Source organism: Dermochelys coriacea, chromosome 3 (genome assembly GCF_009764565.3).
Source record: "Dermochelys coriacea isolate rDerCor1 chromosome 3, rDerCor1.pri.v4, whole genome shotgun sequence".
Taxonomy (NCBI): domain Eukaryota; kingdom Metazoa; phylum Chordata; order Testudines; family Dermochelyidae; genus Dermochelys; species Dermochelys coriacea.
In genome coordinates, this window is record NC_050070.1 from 196,711,840 (window position 1) to 196,735,152 (window position 23,313).

Here is a 23,313-nt window from a genome sequence, read left to right on the forward strand (position 1 = left end):
GTTTTTCCTTTCCATTACAGATTGCAACATTAGCAACAAACTGGTGACAATTCCCTCATTTTAATTAACTTTTTTTTCATTTTCACTAAAAATAAATAAAAGCCCTTTTAGTTTAAAAGGAATAAAGATAAAAACATCAAAAATTCCTTACCTGTATTACACGCATCACTTCAAAATCTTAAAATTTAAATAATTTCTTGCTGTTTGATTTTTACACTTTACTTAGTTTGGATGATGAATGTGCAGTAAATTCATTTTGTTTTAGACAGCATTTTTTTTAAACACATTTTATGACCTGCTGAGCAAAATATAAAGCTGGCATAAGTCAGAAAAGTTCCATTGATTTACATCAGCTGAGGATCTGGCCACACAAGTCTCTGAAAGTAAGCTCTCTAAAACTAGTTTCCAATAGTGGTATGTTTAGGTTTCCAACAACATAGGGGATTTGATTTGATTTGATTTGATTTTTATTTATTTATTTATTTATTTTTAAGTTCACAGAAACATTTCTCTTCGTATTGGGCCAATTCCTGAGAGAGATGAGAACTTGCAGCTTCCATCTGCCTTCAGGATAGACACAAGTGGGCTTTATAAAAACTGTTAATTTAACAAACTGAAGGCCTAGAATACTTGACAGATTCAGTAATTTACTGCCATTTGCCAGCCTTCTAAGTTTCTTATAGTAACAAATATTTGTTCCGCCTTCTATCCTACAAAGATTATAAGTGACATACAAAATTTACCCCTTATGGCACAAAAGATAATTAATGACTTGATGACACAATTATGAAAACATCAGCCTGATACATATCCTTACAATACATCCTATAAAATATAACTAGCATTTATTTCTGTTCCTTAAGAAACCATTAAAATATCTCAAATGAAAATCCCACTAACAAGAACCAAAAAAACCCAAATCATTTTTATTTACAGATCATTGATAACATATTATTTGTATCCATGTTTTCTGTAGTTCAGAGACTTCTGAGGAGCATAAAATGTTTAATGTCTCAACACTTTCTTCTGCAGTGAAGGCATTGACTTCTTCAACTACCTTGAATGTCTGCCCTCCAGAATTCTTATGCAACTTGTCTAGATACCATATTGTAAAACACAGGCAGCTCTCTCTTAGCTAACATTTTTGCTGCTCTGACTGACCAGAACGCTCGGGTACAATAATTGTTACAGTGTACATACAGATCCTAGGTGTCAACTATTTCACATCAAACTTCGGAAATCAAACAAGAATCATAGCGATCAGCACCATATTAAATCTAATACATTTTTCCCCCCACAGAGGATTGGGAGATGTGAACAGAACAAAGGTCTTTAAACTATATATCCATCCTACCTGGTTATTTTAGCCTGCCATCTGTCAGGGGTCATTAAGAGATCCCTGATAGAATATACATTACAGATCCCTTCTAACACGCACTGAAGTAACTCAGTGCAGCTCCAAAGTTGCTTCTTCAGCTCTGAGATTTAAAAGCGATTTCTAGCCACCTTTGAGGGGGTTTTTTAAGGGGGGGCAGGTAGAAGGGGACATCTTTTGCAATTACTGTGCTTTTTGCAGCACTGGGACTGCCTTATGCTTTTACTCAGTTACAGCTTTGCCTCTACACTTCTCAAGCTGCTTGAAATAAACGCCCTTGTAACTGCAGCAGTGAAAAGCTGGTCTCAACTGCTGGGAAGTTGCCAACAGGCCTTCATGCATTTTATAGTGGAACAGTCTCATTCCTTTAGTTGGGTTGACCGCAGAAAGGGAACTGTGTATCCAGGCAAGTCAGACCCTAGTAGGGGCACCATTTTTCAAAAAGTTTTCCTACCTACTCTAGCAATAATTTCTAGCCAAGCTGCAGTTGTCCACCTATGCCAGGAGGACAGGAGAAATTGGATGTGGTTTTATTAGGCTGCAATTTAAATTTCTAAATGTCAGAGTACCCAGCAAATAAAAGGGTACAATGCAGGTAATTCCATAATCAGATATGTACACCCAGCGGGAGACTTCCCCCTTTACCCATCCTGGTCCCCAGCCAAACCACTTCTGGGATCTCGTCATCTCCTATCTCAAATGAAGATTAAAGCAGGAAAGGTTAGATCCCTGCCATACCAGTCATAGGACCCTCGAATCTCCCTTGTTTCAGCTCCTTTAAAGAATACTTCCTTTAAATCCCTTACCAATCCATTTGATCTGATTATCATATCCCTTCCCTATGGAGCCCATGCTCTGGACATCCATCCTGTGCTTGCATAATGAGTTGCAACCTCATAGCCTAACCTGTTTCATGTATGCTCCACATAAGCCCCAAACTCTCTGTGGGGAAGGTGAAACATGCCCCCCACCACATACACCTCACGTTGGCCAATATGGCGGTGAGGGAAAAAATTCCTTCCCAGCCCCACTAAGAAAGGAGCAACTAACAATGTTCACACCACATCATGACAAAACCTGGTATTTAACTACTTCCATAGGCGCTGCTCTGCCTAGTCCAGGTAAAAGAAGCATTTCCTGCACTGATGCAGATCAAAGTACAGTAACCCCTCACTTAAAGTCGTCCTGATTAACGTTGTTTCATTGTTATGTCGCTGATCAATTAGGGAACATGCTCGTTTAAAGTTGCACAATGCTCCCTTATAACGTTGTTTGGCAGCCGCCTGCTTTGTCAACTGCTTGCAGGAAGAGCGGCCCATTGGAGCGAGCTGGTGGGGGCTTGGAACCAGGGTGGGCCGGCAGCCCCCCCATCAGCTCCCTTAAGTTCCCTGTGCAGCATTCGCCCAGCAGGCTACCAATTGCCAGCAGTTCAGCTGTCCCTCCCCCCCACAGCCGTGTGCTGCTCCTGCCCTCTGCCTTGGAGCTACTCCCTGGAGCCTCCTCCTTGCTGTACATCTGGCTGGGGGGGGGGAGGGCGCTAATGTCAGGGTGTCCCCCTGCCCTTGTCCCCTGCTTACCCCATCTCCAGAGTGGGGGAGGGAGGATGCGCAACACGACAGGGATTAGGATGGAGGGAGCTTGCTTGCAGCGGCTGCTGTCTCAACTTGCTGATCTACTTAAAAAGGCAATGTACTTAGAGTGGCGTTAGCGTACTTAAAGGGGTAATGCGCATCTCTCTCTCTCCCCCACACACAGGATGCATGTCTCTGTTTGCCATGCTGTCTCCCCTCCCTCCATTTGTGCTGCCTTGTAGAGTGTGAAGCTACATTAACAACGTGTTAACCCTTGAGGGCTCAGCCGAGCGCTAGTTCATCATTTAGCAGTAAGGCATTCCCTGGGAAATATCGGACTTCACCACCTCAAGCAAGCTTCACAATCATCATAGCTGTGAACAGTATTAAATTGTTTGTTTAAAACTTATACTGTGTGTATGTGTGTACACACACACATACACAGAGAGAGAGAGAGAGAGAGAGAGAGACAGACACTTTTGTCTGGTGAAAAACATTTCCCTGGTACCTAACCCCCCCTATTTACATTAACTCTTATGGGGAAATTGGCTTCGCTTAACATCATTTCGCTTAAAGTCGCATTTTTCAGGAACATAACTACAATGTTAAGTGAGGAGTTACTGTACTCCCCCCTCTCTTCCAGTCACTTGTACTCCCCACACTGACCTGGTCGGAAGCTGCTGCAGCAAGTCGCTCTCTGGCTGTCTGGCTCTTAAAGAGGTCAAACACCTTTCCCTACAAGCCAGACAACAGCTCCCACCACTTCAGGTGCAGTGAGGTTATTCTGATGCTAGACCCTAGAGATCAATCAGAGCTTCACCCTGTAAAACACTCCTCCAGGAGAGTCAGAATTCTGCATACCTCACAAAGAGCTGAGATTCAGCAGTCGGTGGCTCAGACAGCACTCAGGATTTTACTTCTCATTGCAAATGTCACTACACCTACCTTCTGATGAGTCAAAAAAGGCCTGGCACTTAGCCTCCGCGTCAGTGCTTAAACACGACAAATCTGAGTACATCTGAACACAAGAAAACCTGCTCAGGATTTCATATTCTAGTTGTTTTAAAGCTTTCCATTTTGTTTTGTCTTCTGCTTGATTAGAGCGGAAAGTACTGTCTGGTACTTGATGCTGTGATCTATTGATTTACTCCATTGAATTTATTTTAAAAAGGGCCAATTCTGATGCCCACATTTTGGGAAGTGATGGTAGAAAAGATAATGGCTTCTTTTGCTTCTAATATATTTGGTTCTGGGTTGGTTGGTTGTATTTAAATGTTTCTTTGGCAAAAATAGACTGAGTTAATCCCGGTGGGTGTCTCATTAAACACTGCTTTTCAAACAGCTGGGAAATGCATGGTTATCATATCACTGAGTGCAGACAACTGATTTAACCGAAACCAGCCCTTAGAACGTGGTGGACACATCATTTTCAGTATCTCAGTGCAGAGCACTGAGAATGAGTAATATGCTGTTCAGGACTTGCCCACTGTTCTCTTTCAGCTGCTTCTCCCCAACCCTAACCCAATTAACAGACTTCACCACCTTTTTACCAGACACCCCCTATTTCTATGCTCCAGAATGGCTTAGCTCTTTCCCCCACATAGCTAAAGACTTACTTATATTGCTATCATTCAAAACATAAAGAGACAATACAGTCTGAGAAATTTTATTTTCAAAGCCCTATGAGATTAGAAAACAATGAAAGGGGAGAAGGCAAGAGTTATAAATTACATATAAAAATCATTTGAGAAAGTAGTACTCCTTTAAAATGAAGACTACACTGGAAAACAAATAGAAAATTAAATGGCATGGAGCCAAATTTAATGGTATCAAATATCTTATGAAGACCAATTGCTTCAGTTCCTTCTAACATTGATGCAACTGTCACATAATTGGAAGTAGCAAGATGGCTAGCAACCTACTCTAAGAGGCTGAAAACAATCACTCAGCTCTACCACCTTGCCACATGATATCTCTAAAAGCATGTGTAAATCACAACCCTTTGGTCAGTTGGCCAGCATGTTACTGGTGGTCACGTAGTTTTGATAATATGCACTGCACGATGTTCTGGTTATTGGCAACTATACCCACATCCAATTACTTAACGCAGAATTACAATTTTACATATTCTGAGGGTTTGCTTTTAGAGACACATTTTTGCATACTGTTCAAATGCAATTGCAAAAGTATTGTCTCAGACCCATCAGCACGTTAACTGGACTCCCAAGCTGTCTGCCTGAGGAGGCAACTTGTGTCAAAAATATTTTTCATTAAATGATGTTGGCAATTTTGTCTTCTTCTTTTGTCTTATACTGATTGTCTTGCACTTATTGCCTTTCCATGATAGTGGTATTTGCTGAATGGTCACTGTCCCCCAGGGTCAAAAAGGAGATTTGTATAACACAATGTTATGTCAATGAGCAGCATTTTAAATAAAAGAATTTGCACAGTATCAAGAGAAAACATTGTGTGCGTGCGCGGGGGTGGGTGGGTGTACATATGCACACAAACAGGGCACGTGAACATTCTGAAAACAAATACTTTTCTATTAAAAGACAAGTTGGTCTGCTCAGTTTACATCTGGAGTGAGATTAGAATCCCACTGTAAAACAATTACCAAGACACTGTTCTGATATTTGATGTTTGAAAAAGAAAAGACCTCATGCAGACTCAGTCTCTTGTATGCACTGGCAAGTATATTTTACTGCTGATTTTCTATGAATAAACATATGCTAAGGATTGCTGAAACACACACTGCTGGTTTTAAACATGCCTAATGTAGTATTAGAGGTTGTTTCCAGAGCTGACTGCCTTATTTATCAGCTTCCTCCCTCCAGCTAGTAAAGAATCTGATATCAGCTCTGGTCAGCTGTCTCACACAGGACACTCTCCGCTATAGGAAAGGTATTAGAAGGTAACTAGCAGGAAGTAAGACGAAAAAATCTAAACAAAATCGTTCCAGCAATTTAGAAAACAGATTGCGCTTTACTACTGTGAATCAATAATAACCATATAAATTATGCCTCATCAAACTCATTCCATTGTAAGTGTTATTGTTTACAGCATTTACTGAGCTTATAAAAACTAGAGTGTAATAACTAGGCCATTCTATTCAACTCCCAGCATTCTCCCTTTTCCATCTTTCATCTATGAAACTCTTTAATATAATTGTAGTATAAATATCACAAAATAAGATACTTTCTACCACTTTCTTATTTTAAAACTGAGATGTTTTAACACAATGAATGTAGTATTACATCCCCCACCAGCAAGGTCACCTAGTTAAAAAAAAAAGCCCCTTGATTAAAATATTTGATTCAGTTTATAGAGATTATTATAAAATAAAATGTTACAGTGCATGGTCATTAACATTGCATCAGAAACAATTCTCATCATTTATAGGATAGCTTGGGCCCAATGTTTCCTTTTTTGGGAAAAGATTCAGATTAACAAATGTTTAATGAATATTTTTCAAAAGTACAATAGAAAAGAGATGGATTGAATTTAAAGATTTCCTGACTAATCTTTTTTAATTGCCCAAAACGAGTAAAATGTTAACAGCATAAATGATAAAATGTAAATTAGGTTTTAAAAGTTCTTTCAAATTGAATTATCAAAACTTTTATTAAGGTCAGAAATGTTTTTTTAACGTTATAGTGTCACTTTAATAAATGATTTAATATGAATTTCAAGAGGGGTAGAGGATGTCTTATTTCAGGACACCTGGATTCATATTTGTTTTGTCACAAGTAAAACATCCACTGCAGATTAAGTTATAGTACTACATAATTTAGCACAATTTGTCACGGCTGGCAGGCTTTGCTCAGGAATAAGGGTTGCTGCAGGTCAGAATTTAAATGAAGTTGTGTAGAAAAGCTTACACAGCATTTGCCCACACTATGGCTAGCTCAGGCTAGTACGGCCAGTGTCTCATGTTCATGTGTTCTAATATTCAGAAGGAAAAACATCCACAAATACTGTGAGCAATCCTGCATTTCTTGCACATCCAACACACCCACTAAATACAATGGGTGAAATCTTGGTTCTGACGTAGTCAATGGGAGTTTTGCTACTGACTGCAATTCAGCCAGCATTTCACTCAATATGTACAAACAGTGCTGGAAGGATGTGTAACGAATGCAGGATCAGACCCAATCATTGCAAAACTCAGGAAGTTTTCCTACCCTTCCATTCAGAAACCGATCAGCCAATCAAGACAGGGACTGTTATGAGTTTTGCTTCAAAAACCTAATCTCAAAAATTTCTGAACTAGAACAAAGTACTAAATATTTAATGTAAGCAAAAGGAAAAACTACTTTTCTGATTTTCTATTAAATTTAAAGCAGAAAAAGAATGAGATGGCTGACAAAACAGCATTTAATTCCTAGCTATATACAGACGAGAATACCCAGCCTAATTTACACAGCCAGCCAGTCACAGCTCACATAATCACATACAGCAGAATCTGACAGGGGAATTAAAGGACCAGGAAAGCATGTCTGAACTATGAGCTTCCTATTCTAGAGTATTAAATGCATGCATTTAATTCTGAAAAAGGCTAACGTGGTTCTCTCTCATTTTAAGCCAAACATTATTTCATGAAAAATACACAAAACAAACAATGTAGCTTTTTTAATAAATCAAATAGTCAATTTAAATTTAAGATCCTACATGCTTGAAAAATACACTAGAAGAGATATCCAAGATTCTATAATAACTGATCAGTGGCTGATCAGGAAGTAAGTGATCACCTTATCAGATATTTCAGTTCTTTTTTGCAAAGCAAGCTAAAATTGCTAGGAGTTTCAAGTTACTATGCTGAATTGGCATTTGTTTCAAAACATCTAGTACTAGAATTAGCCAGGTGAAGAGGTCTGCTGACATCCAGACCCTGGGTTTGATTCTCGTATAAATCAAGAATAATTCCACTGAATTCAGAGTAGCAACACCAGTGTAAAACCAATGTAACTGAGAGGGGAACTAAACACCAGGATTGAAATTCTGGCTCCAATGAAGTCAATGGCAAAACTTGTACTGACTTCAAACGGGGCCAGGATTTCAACCTAGGTCTCACTGGCTTTGGTTCTATCTTGTGTAATTTTTCCTCAGAAACTTTGGAAACAACAGTGCAATACTTCCCTGCAGTATTATTTTTCACGTTCCCCTCATTTTGAAGTTTTGTCCCACATTTTAATGGTTCATAATTACTGTACATGGGGTTGAAACAGAAATTAATTTGTTGGTGTCACTTGATTTACTACTTATACACTCTACCCCTTTAGTGTCTTACCCTAGGGGACATAAGTCTCCATTGACATGACCCATAAAACTTGTTTGGGTTCAATTTATATGAGAGCAATATACAACAAAAGAGAAGAGAGCCCTAGCTCACTTTTCAGCTTAAATTAGTCAACCTCAATATTTATCTGCTGTAGAATATTACAAGCTTTTAGCAAGACAATCTTCTTCAGCCCAGTGAATTGACAGGATATAGTTTTCTGAAGAAATTTTTAAAAATAATCTTGCTTGTTAAGATATGTAAACACATCTGGCAACATGAGTGTATCTTATAAAAAAAGATATACTTCTGACGTCTAATTATAAACCATTCTCAATGTAAAAGGCTAGCATCTCTGATAAGGAGAATTTGGAATGGATTCAGTAGATCTGTCTCCTTCATGATGCTTTCTTCTCGAAACCTTCAAAAAGACTTAAACAGCATACCCAATTGTTCTGAAAGAACAACCCTGAACATCAGAAAAATCAGTGTAGAAGATACATATGCAAAGGATCCAGCACAATATCTCACTATTAGAACATAGTAACAGTTCAGATTGACAGAGCCAGAAGAGTACCCAGAAGTCACCTACTACAGGACAGGCCCAACAAAGAAAACAACAAAACGCCACTAGCCATCACCTTCAGCCCCCAACTAAAACCTCTCCAACGCATCATCAAGGATCTACAACCTATCCTGAAGGACGAGCCATCGCTCTCTCAGATCTTGGGAGACAGACCAGTCCTTGCTTACAGACAGCCCCCCAATCTGAAGCAAATACTCACCAGCAACCACACACCACACAACAGAACCACTAACCCAGGAACCTATCCTTGCAACAAAGCCCGTTGCCAACTCTGTCCACATATCTATTCAGGGGATACCATCATAGGGCCTAATCACATCAGCCACACTATCAGAGGCTCCTTCACCTGCGCATCTACCAATGTGATATATGCCATCATGTGCCAGCAATGCCCCTCTGCCATGTACATTGGCCAAACTGGACAGTCTCTATGTAAAAGAATGAATGGACACAAATCAGACGTCAAGAATTATAACATTCAAAAACCAGTTGGAGAACACTTCAATCTCTCTGGTCACTCGATCACAGACCTAAGAGTGGCTATACTTCAACAAAAAAGCTTCAAAAACAGACTCCAACGAGAGACTGCTGAATTGGAATTAATTTGCAAACTGGATACAATTAACTTAGGCTTGAATAGAGACTGGGAATGGATGAGTCATTACACAAAGTAAAACTATTTCCCCATGGTATTTCTCCCTCCCACCCCACCCCCCACTGTTCCTCTGATATTCTTGTTAACTGCTGGAATTAGCCTACCTGCTTGTCACCATGAAAGGTTTTCCTCCTTCCCCCCCCTGCTGTTGGTGATGGCTTATCTTAAGTGATCACTCTCCTTACAGTGTGTATGATAAACCCATTGTTTCATGTTCTCTGTGTGTGTGTATATAAATCTCTCCTCTGTTTTTTCCACCAAATGCATCCGATGAAGTGAGCTGTAGCTCACGAAAGCTTATGCTCTAATAAATTTGTTAGTCTCTAAGGTGCCACAAGTACTCCTTTTCTTTTTGCGAATACAGACTAACACGGCTGCTACTCTGAAACCAGTAACAGTTCAGTTTCAATCCCACAGGTGACCTTTTGTAGATGCAGTGCTGCACTTGTATGGATCTCCAGTGTCAATGCAGCTTTGTGTGGGCACAGCAGCACACAGAGCACAGTCACTTCCAGGAATGGGTCCTCAGTCAGGAGTCTGCACTTGAGGACTGTATCTACATGTCAATGATTATTCTTTTATGCTATTAAAAGAAAAGACAGTTTTTTCTTCATAATCCTGTCTTAAATCACCTTCAAGTGAAGGTTAGAGAAGTAAGAAACAAAGCACTTCTCATTCACCTGCAGGACCAGTGGTTGAAAGGTGGAAAGTCTGAAGCACTGCTCTTTCTGCATATGGCAAAGATGCAGCTCTAATAAGTCTTGGCCTTGTGCTATTTAACAAACTGTTAATGACCTGCAAGAAAACATAAAATTGCTGATAAGGTTTGCAGATGACACAAAAATTGGATGTTTTAGTAAATAATGAAGACAACAAGTCACTAATATAGAATGGTTTGGATAATTTAGTAAACTGGGAGGAAGCAAACAACGTGTGTTTTAATACAAGTAAATGTGAATATACATGTATAAGAACAAAGAATGTAGGCCATACCTACAGGATAAGGGATTGTATCCTGGGAAGCAGGGACCCTAAAAATTATTTGAGGGTCTTGGTGGATAATCAGCTGAAAATGAGCTCCCAGTATGTCACTGTGGCCAAAAAGGCCAATGTGATCCTCAGATGCATAAATGGGAATCTTGAGTAGGAGCAGAGAAGTTATTTTACCTCTGTATTTGGCACTGGTATGACCGCTGCTGGAGTACTGTGTCCAGTTCTGTTGTCCACAATTCAGGTAGGATGTTGAAAAACTAAAGAGGGTTCAGTGAAGAGTCCCAAGAATGATTAATGAATTAGAAAACTTGCCTTATAGTGACAGACTCAAGGAGCTCAATCTACTTAGCTTAGCAAAGAGAAGGTTAAGGAGTGATTTGATTACAGTCTATAAGAACCAACATGGGGAACAAATATTTAATAATGAATGGGCTGTTCAATTTAGCAGAGAAAGTATAACACAATCAAATAGTTGGAAGTTAAAACTAGACAAATTTGGACTGGAAATAAGTGTATAATTTTAACAAAGAAGATAATTAACCCCTGGAACAATTTATCAAGAGCTACAGTGGATTCTCTATCACTGACCGTTTTAAAGTCAAGATTGGATGTTTTTCTAAAAGATCTGCTCTAGGAATTATTTCTGGGAAGTTCTATGGCCAGTGTCATACAGGAGGTCACACTAGATGACCACAATGGTTCCTTCTAGTTTTGGAATCTATAAGTCGGTTGCATGAAAAAAAGGAATAAAGTCAATGTCAACGATGTAGCTATGACCACTTTCGTGATTTAGAGAAACAGTGCTGTAACTACTGCCCTATTTGAAAAGCATTTAGATAGTATGGTAATAAACATGGTATAAGGACCTATATCAAACAGAACAGTGAAATGGATACAAAATATGGGAAACAGAGGAGCCTCCTACGAATCCTGGAAAACATTAACGAGACTTGGCTTTGGATCTACATGTTTACTAGCTGGCAGAGAAACCAGAGCTTCATCAACATCTGAAAGAATCATAAAGAATTTAGTTGAGCAGGATTAAGCCAGAAACAATGTGAGTTTGACAGACAGAGATTCTAGTAGCAGCCATTTATCTGTATCATAAAACCATGACAGAACTTGATGCAATGGATGACCTTCTCTCAGAGGGAAGTCCAGCCTTTCTTCCTCATGATGTTTACAGGAAGAGAAATTATTCTGCACATATTAGGAAGGGAAAATAAGGGTTTATTTACATTGTTTGAATTACATTTATTTCAAACATGAGGCTCTCCACCTTCATTCTTGCAGGTGGGGTGAGTGAAAGTTTTCAAAATGCTGGAACCAATTTGTCTTTAGAGGTTTCTTTTAACAACTACTACAAATGCCATTTGTACTTCTGCCTCCCAGCTTCTCCCCACGCCCCCATCCCTTTCTCTTTCCTTCAACCAGAAAATTTACAAATTGCATTCAATACATCTTGTACTTAAGAGCTGTTGCACTTTCCCTACATAACTGGCCTTTATTTGAAACTCACTACATTTCTACAATTGTGTCTTCTAGGGAGTTTTAAATAAAGGCCCGTGTTATGAGGAAGCTCAATTGTGCATGAACACAGGCTAGATCATGCACTACTTAAAATTTTTCTAAGTGCTGAAAGTATCCTAGAGACAAAAGTACTCTTGGATAATTATGCACTGTTCTCTCAGTTAGATGGGGAGGAGTTCTGACATTCAGAACACAGTTTAAACTATGGGATACTAATTATGTTTTTAATAGACTTATCTCCCCCCTTTACTTATATTTTCTACTGAGAAGTCTCTTCTTGATCCTCTCCCCGAGGAAGTGGTCAACCAAAGTCATCTCTTGAACAATTAACTTTGGAGGCCCGGACTTAGATCACGAAGGGAAAGAGGGCCAGCAGAGTGAAATACAGTACCTGTTCAAACTGCACTATAGAAATGAGGAAAGGGATGATCATCTGTTAGAGAAAATATCGCTCCTGGTTAGTTTTGCAATGAAGGAAGATATAGCTCTCTGAACTGAGTGGGTAAGATAGACCAATTATTAACCCTTAATTGCTTGAAACCCCACTACCCTTGAAGAGTATGGTACACGTCTAATTGCTAGCTATGGAATTCTCACTCTCCAACATGCAAAGACTATCAAAATGAAGAGACTGGAAAAATCTGTCTGTTGGGGAAAAATACAGATAGCAAAATATTCATAGCGCAGCTAAAACAAGGTGGAATTGGGGACAATAGAGCCATCTATAAATATACAAAGAAAATAAACATCAAGGAGTGGGAAGAAACTGAGAAAATGGAAATTTAAGTTGAAATATTAGGAAAAAGTTGCTGACAGTGGGAAGGATTAATCTGTGGAATCGTTACCCAAGGGAAATGGTGAAATTCCCCTTGTTGGGGCACTTTAAAACTAGACTAGACAAAGAATTAAATGTGCTATAAGGAAAAATCCAGCACTGAACAGGGAGATGGATCAGATAAAGCACAGAATCACAGATATTAACTTAAAAGTTTATGACATTTATTTACAGTGAAATTATGGGAATCAATGGGCGATGTTGCACACATGCCATACCCACTGCTAATTAAGACATTCTGAACCAGGAATAATTTTGAGTCAAGTTGTTACTCTTAACCAACTGAGACCTGATGCTACAAATTTAAGCCAAATACACGTGATCTGGCATACTGTGCACAGTGGAACTGCCATTCTGACGTACTGCAAAAACAATTCTTTGTTAGTGTATTTTAGCTGGTTTGAATAATGTTCTGGCTCAAAAACTAGAGTTAAAAAGAGTTGTTATACTAGGATGATGTAGATTCTTTGGTTAATGAAAGAACTTCCTAGCCCAAAATCATTTTGGGCTTTGCTATTACTCTTTGGTGGTGCTGCTAAATATCAAGAAGAAGAGTCCTGCAGAATCTGAGGGCAGAGGAGCAACCTGCATAAAAACACAGGACATTCAAAGGCGCTAAAGTGTCCCAATATTACCAGCTGTAATCTTTCCTCCATAGATTCAATGACAAGGATGTTCCCTTTTAAAAAAATCATGTAAAGCTATGACTACTTCCAGTGATAGTAGTCCAAAGGCTAAAGGATACAAAAGTTTAACAATTGGGTGTTCTATATAACTGATTATTCTGAAGCAAGCATCAGTCCAAGGTAACAGAACTGCAAGTTTCTCAAACAAACAAACATACATTTCTTTGTTCACCACTGAGTGGTGCTATTCCCCTTAAAAAGGTTTTTTCCAACTTCTCAAGTATATTAGCAGATCAGGTTTTTTTGGCTTTACCTATAGCTTTCAAGTCTATCTCAAAACTATACCTGAGATTTAAAGTTGCTGTGCAGCTCTCAATTACCTTTTAGACTAAAGGAGTCTGACAGAGTCAGACTTGGGCACTGAGTTTGGTGCATAAGGCGAAAGAAGTTCACCTTTGAAATGTTAGATCTCAAAAACCTACAGAGAACTGGCTCCTAAGAGGGAGAAGTTGGCAATGAATAGATTTAGCATAGGCTCTCTGCCTCCTTGCTTTGTCCCTCTTAATACACTGATAGATAGTTTTGACTAAAAATTAATTATCTTGGATACATGTATGGTGCCCATTACTGTAATATTTGAGCACCTCACAATCTTTAATGTATTTAGCCTCACATCACCCCAGGGAGGTATAGGGAAGTACTATTTGTCCCCATTTTACAGATGGGGATCTTAGGCAAAGAGTAGCTAAATGACTTGCCCAAGGACACATAGGGACTCCAGTGTCCTGTTTTGGCACTTCACTCAGATGTTGAGTGAAAGAGATACCTGCCTCAATACCGGTTTTGGAAAAGCCTGCATAATCTATACATATATAATTTCAGGGCTGTCCCAATGACAGTCAGGCTGCAAGCTACTGAGGGGAGAGGAATATTGAATCTAGCATGACTTCCCCTTTCAGTGCCACTACCAGGGGTTGTGGTGGTGGAAATAAGGTTAAATTGGGAATTGCCAAGTCAAAACAAGACTGCAGAGACCCTAAGCACTCACATGTGCTACTCATTCCTCAGGATATTTCCACATATCATGTTAGAGCACATGACTACAAGATCTTTCCCTGTGTAAAAGGAAAAAGAGGTAGAGTCCTGCCAACAGTGCATCAGCTGTCCACTGTAATCTTTGAAAGAGAACTTACACAAAGGCCACAGAAACCCAAATACAGCATACCCAGAAGGGTAGACTGAAGGGATGTACAGTGCACTGTTGCTTCCAGAGTACTTTGCTTAGCTCTGGAGAACTCTTGAAAAGGGGAGCTGGAGACTTCCCTTAACTAAAATGAACTAAGTGAGAAAAGACCTAAGTGATAAACCATAATTAAGCTACATCCTATTTAGCAATTCTTATAAACTAAAATAGAAACTTGACATTTAAAAACCAAGAGTATAAATGAACTGCTTTGCTGATGGTCCTTTCCTAGACAAACTGCTTTCTGCTTTTAACATGATATTTAAATCAATGGAACATTAGAATATTTGGCATATTAAGCAGCACAACAGATGGATTCTACTTTGATGGTACTATTAAGCAACCCAGAACACCCCTGTGTTTCCACTGGATGTATTTGAACAATTTTGCACTAGTCAAATAATTAAAGTTCAAATCTGCTCTAAAAAGTGACTATCAATGGTATTGTGGAATACCATGTTTGTCTTGCAATAATTTCTCCATCAAGTATGTTCAGTTTACAAGAAAAAGGTAATTTTTTCTGTTAACTCTCAGAATCCAAGTTGAATTCGTAGGATTAAGTTTGGTTCTTTCCTTATATTATGAATACATAAATATGAACGCACCATCACCTATCATAAAAGTTATGCTGACCATATTGTGCAATGTTGCCAATTTTGGCGATTTTATCACAAGTCTCTCAATATTTTGAGGGCTTTTTTCTTAACTTTCATTTGATCTCCCTATTCCTGCCTTCCATCTTGTGCATTTTCACTTATGCAAAATATTCATCAACTCTTCCTAGAGAGTTCTGAAAGCACAACACTTTTGTCTCAATAAGGGGGGGATACACAGAGGTCAACCTGAAGAGTTAGTCATCTTTTTTTAAACACACAAGACAGGCACAGTATGATCTAGTGAAGAGGGCACTGGACTGGAATCCAGGACAACTAGGTTCAAATCCTAGCTCCATCGGTGGACTGCTGAGTGACCCTGGGCCAGTCATTTTATCTCCCTCTGTCTCAGTTTCACCATCTGTAAAATGGGGATAATGATACTGACCTCCTTTGCAAAGGATTTTGGAACCCTACAGATGAACAGCACTTTATCAGCGTTAACGATTATCATCATAAAAAGGGAAAAAGCTGCACATGAGACCATGAAGTGCCAAATGCAATTCAAGAACTGCAAGTTTAGTATCCCGCTCTTAACACACGTTCCCTCCAGTGTTCATGAAATTAAAGCAAGAAGGATTCTGATGTTAGCTTAAAATTGCCTCCCTACATTGCAAAATATTTTTGCATCCCAACTGGATTTCAATACAGATATATACAGCAGTTATTTTAATGAGGCAATTTTATTGCTGTTATTGTGGTTTAATGTTTAAGTTTTGGTTTTTAACAGCTCAAACTTAACCCACTCCTTTTTCAATAGTCTTAATACGAGTCATCTGAACCTTCAAAATCATTAAGTGTCACACACATAAAACACACATGTTCTCTGTGTGTGTGTGTATATAAATCTCTCCTCTGTTTTTTCCACCAAATGCATCCGATGAAGTGAGCTGTAGCTCACGAAAGCTTATGCTCTAATAAATTTGTTAGTCTCTAAGGTGCCACCGGTACTCCTTTTCTTTTTGCCAATACAGACTAACACGGCTGCTACTCTGAAACACATAAAAAGAAAAACATGACTATGTTCTGACTTACATTCTCTATGACAAATGTCCACTCTTTGTCTTCAAATTCCTCAGCATGGGGATCCTGGAAAAAAAGAAAAAAAAATTAATCTAAAAATTACCCAGATATAAGAAACTGCAACTGACTCACCATTGCCACTTATTTATTTAGGTTTCCTTATTTGATGGAGATGAGGCACAGAAAAAATATTTTAGCCAACTCACAGCTTTCAGTACGTAATACCTCCATAAAACTTTCACTGACGGTGGACTGGTACAAGCAAGAGATGTATTCAGAACAGAGCCTATGATTCTACCACCCTTCACTGAGGTTCCTCAATTTTTCCATTTAATTTACCAAACCCCTTCCTTCTTGATAACTACACCATAGTCCCACATCTTGCAGAGAACGGAGGCAGAAGCTAAGCTCCTGCCTAGATCAAACAGTTAGCTCTTGTACAGCAGAAGTCAAGTCCCTATCCCCATCTTCACAAGCCTAAGGACCATCTGTGTGATCAGGGAACATAACGCAACTCTTCAGGTAGAATCTCTCATGTCACCATAAGTTACACCAACACCCATCCTGCTTGAGAATGACCTCCTTTTTCAGTCAACTCTTGTTCAGGGAATAAGACCACTTTTACCCCCCCCCCCCCCCACAGTAACATGCATGATAGGCTTCATATGCTAGACAGTAACGTGAGGAAATGAGCAGGGATCCTAGTTTTCCATGATTAAAAAAACAAAATTCTTCCATAAAATAAGTAAATAAATAAATAAATAAATAGTGTGTTTTTCTGTGATTAAAATGAAATACAGAAGTTTAGTTTTCTTATCTACAATATATGTAGGTATCAGTTGAATGCAATGTTTTACTGAGATGCAGTAGAACCCCATTTATTCAAGCTTCCATTATCTGGCTCTCCGTATTAACTGACCCACCAGTCGCCTGGTGCTGACAGTGACGGGGCTCAGGCTGTCAGCACCAGGCGGCTGGGGCTTGGGCTCTCAGCCACCCCTCCTCCAATCTTAAAATAAGAGATGGCTCTTTGCCAATTCTCCGGATTATCCCAATTTTTGATTATCCGATCTGGCCCCAGTTCCAATTAGATCGGATAAATGGTGTTCCACTGTAAATTTAAAGCACATTCAAAAATCAGCCGCAAGAGGGGGAGGTTGAGCATACTAAATAAGTGACATTGTTACTTCAGTAAAATTTAGTTAATAATTAATATGTTTTTATGTTTTCACAAAATGTAAACTAAAGACTCTCTGTAAAAACACAAATTCCGCATTTTTCAGTGGCAAATGGATTTCTAGGATCCCTGGTAATAAGCTATGTCCATCTCAACTCAGTGATCTAATATACATTAAAGTTATTAGAAATTAAGATCTGAGGAAAACATTAAGTGATTGAGTTCATGCCCTTTCCAACAATAATGCAGGATTTTTCTCACAGAAGTTTTCTATTGTGGTACTTTGTCCAATCTAGTTTTAAATATCTCTAACACGGCAAAATTATACCATTTCCCTTGGGAGATTGTTTCTCATACTAACAGAACTCAGTTTTAGGATTTTTCCCTGATATTCAGACTTTTTCCATTCCTCAATTTCATCCTATTATCCCTACTTATAGCCCTTGAACCATTCAATTATTCCTTTGCCACCTTAGTGTTTACCTCTTTCAAATACTTGTAGATGGATGACATATCCCCATAGTCATCATTTGACCATGTTATGCATAAATTCAATCCCTTAGCCCTTTAATCATTTTTGTTTCTCTTATCTGAATCCCGTCTACAATTTTAATCTATTAAAGCAATTTTATTCTATCACTGTAAACTGAAGTATAAAACTGAACAGAGATTTTGCTTTTTTTTTTACCCTAATCCATACCACCTCTTTTCTTTCAAGCGTGCTTCAAGACTGTATTATCCTTCCTTCTCAACTCACTTTGAACTATTCTCTTCCTAATCATCCATGCTTTTCTTAATTTTTCATTTTGTTCCAGGTCAATACAGAATCATTAAGGAAGCACTGTGTAACAGTATTTTATCTTCCTTACAAATGGATTGGAGAGATCCCTTGACGAGACATCTCTCTAAAATGAATATAATTAATGACCTTGTAAATAACTAGCCTACAAATAAATGCTGAAAAGGAATTCTTAGTGATTTCCACATCAGGAAGTCAGAATAATTACTCTGTTAAATAATTCCTCTCTTTTGTGATAGTGATTGTTTAGTTATATAGTGATTGTGATTCCTCCATTGTGATAGTGTTTCTCTGGAAGTGTCATATTACACACATTATAAATACTGTATTATGCTATGGAGACAGCTGAAGAGCTGTCCTTCCTGAAAAATCCAGCAGGGTGGGCTCAATTTCCTGCAGAGTCCTTGGCACCTTAGCTAGACAAGTTTCAGAGTAGCAGCCGTGTTAGTATAGTTAGTCTATATTCGCAAAAAGAAAAGGAGTACTTGTGGCACCTTAGAGACTAACAAATTTATTTGAGTATAAGCTTTCGTAAGCTACAGCTTACTTCATCAGATGTATTGTTCTTCATCAGTCTGATTGTTTGCTAACTGATGTAATGGGGCTATATTTAATGGCTACAAAGGTCACAGCAGTAAAATGTGTGTTTTAAAATTTATTTGACATCTATTACTGTGGGGTGCATTTAGAGTACAAAAAGTCAAAACAAATGTTTCCAGCAACTAGCTACAAACCATCCTATACGACTTTAATTAAGTTAAAAAAAAGAAAGAACTATTAGCCATAAGTTATAATGGTTTAAGATACACACACAAGGTATATCTCTGGATAGCCCCATGCTGAAATTAAGGTACTTGTAATTATAAGATCACGTAATAACATGTGCATCATTTTAATCAACTTTGTAGAACATAAACAAAATTAATGGAATTGTACGATGACTTGGCTGACTTACTATACCTCATATCAATAGCACATAAACCATTTTCCACCATCCAGCTATTAATACTTGTCATTTTAATGATTTATCCTAGGGTTATTACCTTGTTTTTAAAAAATGTTCTTTAATATAGTATGGAAGCTGCATAAAGAGATCATTAATCATTCTATGTTTTAATATCCTACTGCCTGAAAAAATAAGTGACTAATATCTTTAATATTTTGTCTAGCCTTTTTTTGGGAGGGAGGGGTATTTTCTGTGAGAGCTTATACCTCTACCACTTATAAAATCAGGGAACAATCTTGCAACCAAAAACAACAATATTTTTGTAGGATCTGATCGAAGGCCCTTTGAAGGAAACTGAAGCCTTTCCATTGACTTCAACTGATGCTAGATTAAACCTGTAATGTTTACAGAATCAGGCCTTTTGACAGTGTATTTCTAAAATCTTATGGATATGGATGCAGTACATTTTTATATTGCAAAGGTTACTTATTGATTTAGATGCACAGTTCTCACATGCTGCTAAAGTATGATGTAAGTACTTTTTCATATAATTAATAAAAATGTATTTTAAAAAATAAAATAACCTAAGTTAAACAGTTAAAATCAAACTACAGTTTTCCTTTTTTGTATTTCTCTAACAAAGTCTTACAAAAATAAAAATGCCAGAAGGCATAACAATACATCATTAAAAGGATTCATATTTAGCACACATGCTGTACATTTCCTCTTTAAAGCCAATTACAAACTTAATGTATGTGTTTTAATTAAATATATATGTTGCTAATCTTTAATATCCCTCAAATATGGAAAACTCTGAATAAATCTATACACATTCACAGGGCCATCCCTAGTGGGGTGCAGGGCCCGGGGTGGAAGTGACGAATCCATCACTTCCGGGACCGACCTTTCACTTCGAACTGGGGAAGTGTGGGGTCTGGAGCGGTCACCCAGATTCACCATTCCCAAGGGACAGCTCTGCACATACACCTCAGGGTTCTGAGGAGAGAGCAAACTACTCTTGCTTCATTCTTGTTGCTATAATGATTTATTTAGAATTTCACTGAAGTACATGTATAGTCACTTCCTAGTTACTCAATAACTTTGTTGTAGTAGTCATCAATAGGTACCTCTGCATTTATGGTTATAATACAGTTTCCATTTCATTCTCATTTCCACATGCTCTGACATGTTCCCCTTTGGGGCTGACATTTTCAATGCTTGCTCTCTGCTAAAAGGTGACATGTTTAAAGTTGAGCAAATCCTTTCATCTGTTTTGGATTTACACTGGCAGAAAAAAAAAAATCTCTCCCCCACCCCCGCTTTCAAAATAAAATCTTACTGCCTCTCCTCACTCCCCAACTATTGCCCTCGCACAAAACTCAAGTGGCTGAATTTTGGCGCTTCAAATCTAGTATGTAAGGAGTCCTCAGTGAAGGGGGTATACTTTACCCAGATTGAAAAAAACTGGCTAAATAATAGTTAAAGAAAAAAAAATCACTTTAGCCTATGTATAGTAACATCTAAGATTTTTAGTCTACTGAAGCCCATCCGGCGGACATACCACAACGCATATATTCCTACCCTACTTGTGAAGGACCCAGAAAGCACACTACAACTTATCACCTGTTTGTAACCAGGTTGTGATACAGTTGATTCAAAACGTGGTGTTGGAAGAGCAGTTTTTCCTGTAAAATCCAGCAGGTGGGCTCAAATGCCCATAGCAACCTATAAAACCCTGGCTCACCTTAACTATACCAATGTGTCTCAATAGGACAAACATGAATAAATGAAATAATAAATGAATAAATACAGCAAAAGCTGTCTAAGGGGAATAAATTCCATACACACTCAATGGCAAATGATGCTTAAATCCTGAAAAACAAAGGCACACAGGTAAAGTTGACATTAAGCTGCCTTAACGTCCCTCTGAGCCCAAACCCTGTTCACGCTAGCCCCAGCACATAAGTCTACACTACACAGGTTTTTAGTTTTGTTGACTTTTTAGTTTTGTTTATCAACATGCCCTGTACAAACAATTACATTCTTTGCCCAATATTTATTATGGTTTCATCCTGAAATGGAAATTAGGAGCCCTTAGATAAATGGACTGAAAGACTGTCAAATTTCACCTAAGCTTCTGTAAATTGCTCTTCTTCCTTTACAAGAATTTATTTTATAAATGTAAAAATCAGCACTCTGAGGTTAACCTCAAGAGATAACCTTGTCTCCCCCACTTCTCTTTTCTAATTTATCTCATCTCTCTCTCCTCACCTTATCACACTCCTACCAACAAACACGCTTATTTCCACCCTCCATTAACTCCATTACCCATAAATCTCAAAAAACTTTCTAGATACCTAATAGCCAGAGAGCTACTATGAAAGAAGTCACCCAATGTCCAAGAGCAATATGCACATGAGAAGCCAAGCCTCCCCGCAACTTGCTGGGGAAAGAATAGGATTCCTACAAGAGTTCAGCCCAAGAACCTTGCTTTGGGACACCATCTTTCTCAGCTTTGGCTAGGTAGTTCAGAAGTGTAACTGTTGTCTCCTCATGGGGTCATTAGAGTGCCGTGGTACACCAGCCTTTCTGCCAGAACAGTCCCTGGCAGTGCTAAGTGATGGACTCAGGAAATCTCCTGCCCGCTCTGTTCCAGTGCCCCTGTTTCCAACTGTCATGGAAGCTACATCCCTCCTGAGCAAGGGAAAGGGGAACTGCAGCAATAGATTCTAATATAGCAGATTTCTCACTCTGCGCTCTGTTGCTCAGAGCTCACCCCATTCAACACAGAATTTAACAGAGAATTAGATCCCTGCTATAGGGAGGGTTCCAAAAGCCTAGAGAAAGTTGAGCAGTCTCCATTAAATTCTGTAGGTCTTCGAAGTAATTTCCATATTTGCAATGGTAGGAGGAAATAGCAAGAGAGAGAACAATAGCTGGGCAGCAACTTCCCCAACCAGCAGCCATTTCGAGTTGAGTGAGGTTTGTCAAATGTATCAGTGACCTCAGCACATCCTTTCTTACTCCCTTTCACTCGAGCTGTTGGAGGGTGTGGCCTGGTCTACACTACTAGTCGACTTAACTCTGTAGCGTCTACACTAAAATGTAGCTTTCGCTGATGTAAGTTGCCCACTGACTTAATAACACCACCTCTGCGAGAGGCGTAGCGCTTAGGTCGATGTAATTAGTTTGATGCAGTGTCAGTGTAGACACTTACATTGCCTGTTGCTGCCTTTCAGACTCTTCTGGCTGTCAGTCCCTGGAATCTGACAGCCTAAGCACTTCCTCCAAGGCTGACAGCCCAACCCCTGCACTGGAGGCCGAGCTCCAGCTGTCAGTGCCACACAATGCCCCACACTGACAGTTAAATTGGTGCAAGCACACCTGGTGAGGACATGCACCACTGACAGAAAGAGCATAGTGTGAACACACAAAGCCAATTTAATTACTGCAGTGGCTGTACGTCAACGTAACTTAAGGAGGCTTAATTTTGCACTGAGTGTTCAATTATGCTACTCCATACCAGTCTCCAACCTTGGGTCCTCTTTCTGCCTCTGAATTTATGCATAGCTTTTCTAAGCTGCAGAAGATTTAAAAACTGTCCCAAAACTTGTCAGTTTTACTGCTGCTTACAAGGAAGAGATCTCATTAAAAGCCTAGAAAACCCATCACAGTTTTCATTCTGCTGAGTCCTGGGAAAGCTTTCAGCTGCATCAGAGGCACTGGAGTTGTCCATCTGCAGATGTAGGAGACAGCACTGCACTGGTTTAGACTCAGTTCACATTCAGCTTGTTTTCTTCTCAATTATATGGATCAGAAAAAAATATTTTTAAAAGGTTTTGCAGATGTTTATGGCATTAGCCCCCCCGCAAACCCAGAAAACCTTACTTATCACAATAGTCAAGCGCACTTGTCAAGTCTTGACTTTACGGGTCTTACAACTTACACACTATGAGGTCTAGACTGCCATTTTCTCTACCACTGAAGATCCACCACTGTGTCAAGACAAGCCACTGTTCTCTT

At 38.9% G+C, this 23,313-nt stretch overlaps 1 protein-coding gene across 18 annotated transcripts in view; it reads right to left on the reverse strand.

Moving 5' to 3' along the window:
• Positions 1-23,313, reverse strand: part of EHBP1 (EH domain binding protein 1) — a 320,670-nt gene that overhangs the window by 215,325 nt on the left and 82,032 nt on the right. For all 18 annotated transcript variants that reach the window (XM_038394218.2, XM_038394219.2, XM_043512052.1 and 15 more), the window contains exon 5: positions 16,381-16,434. In XM_038394218.2, the coding sequence (XP_038250146.1) occupies positions 16,381-16,434 (54 nt within the window). The remainder of the gene's footprint in view (positions 1-16,380; positions 16,435-23,313) is intronic.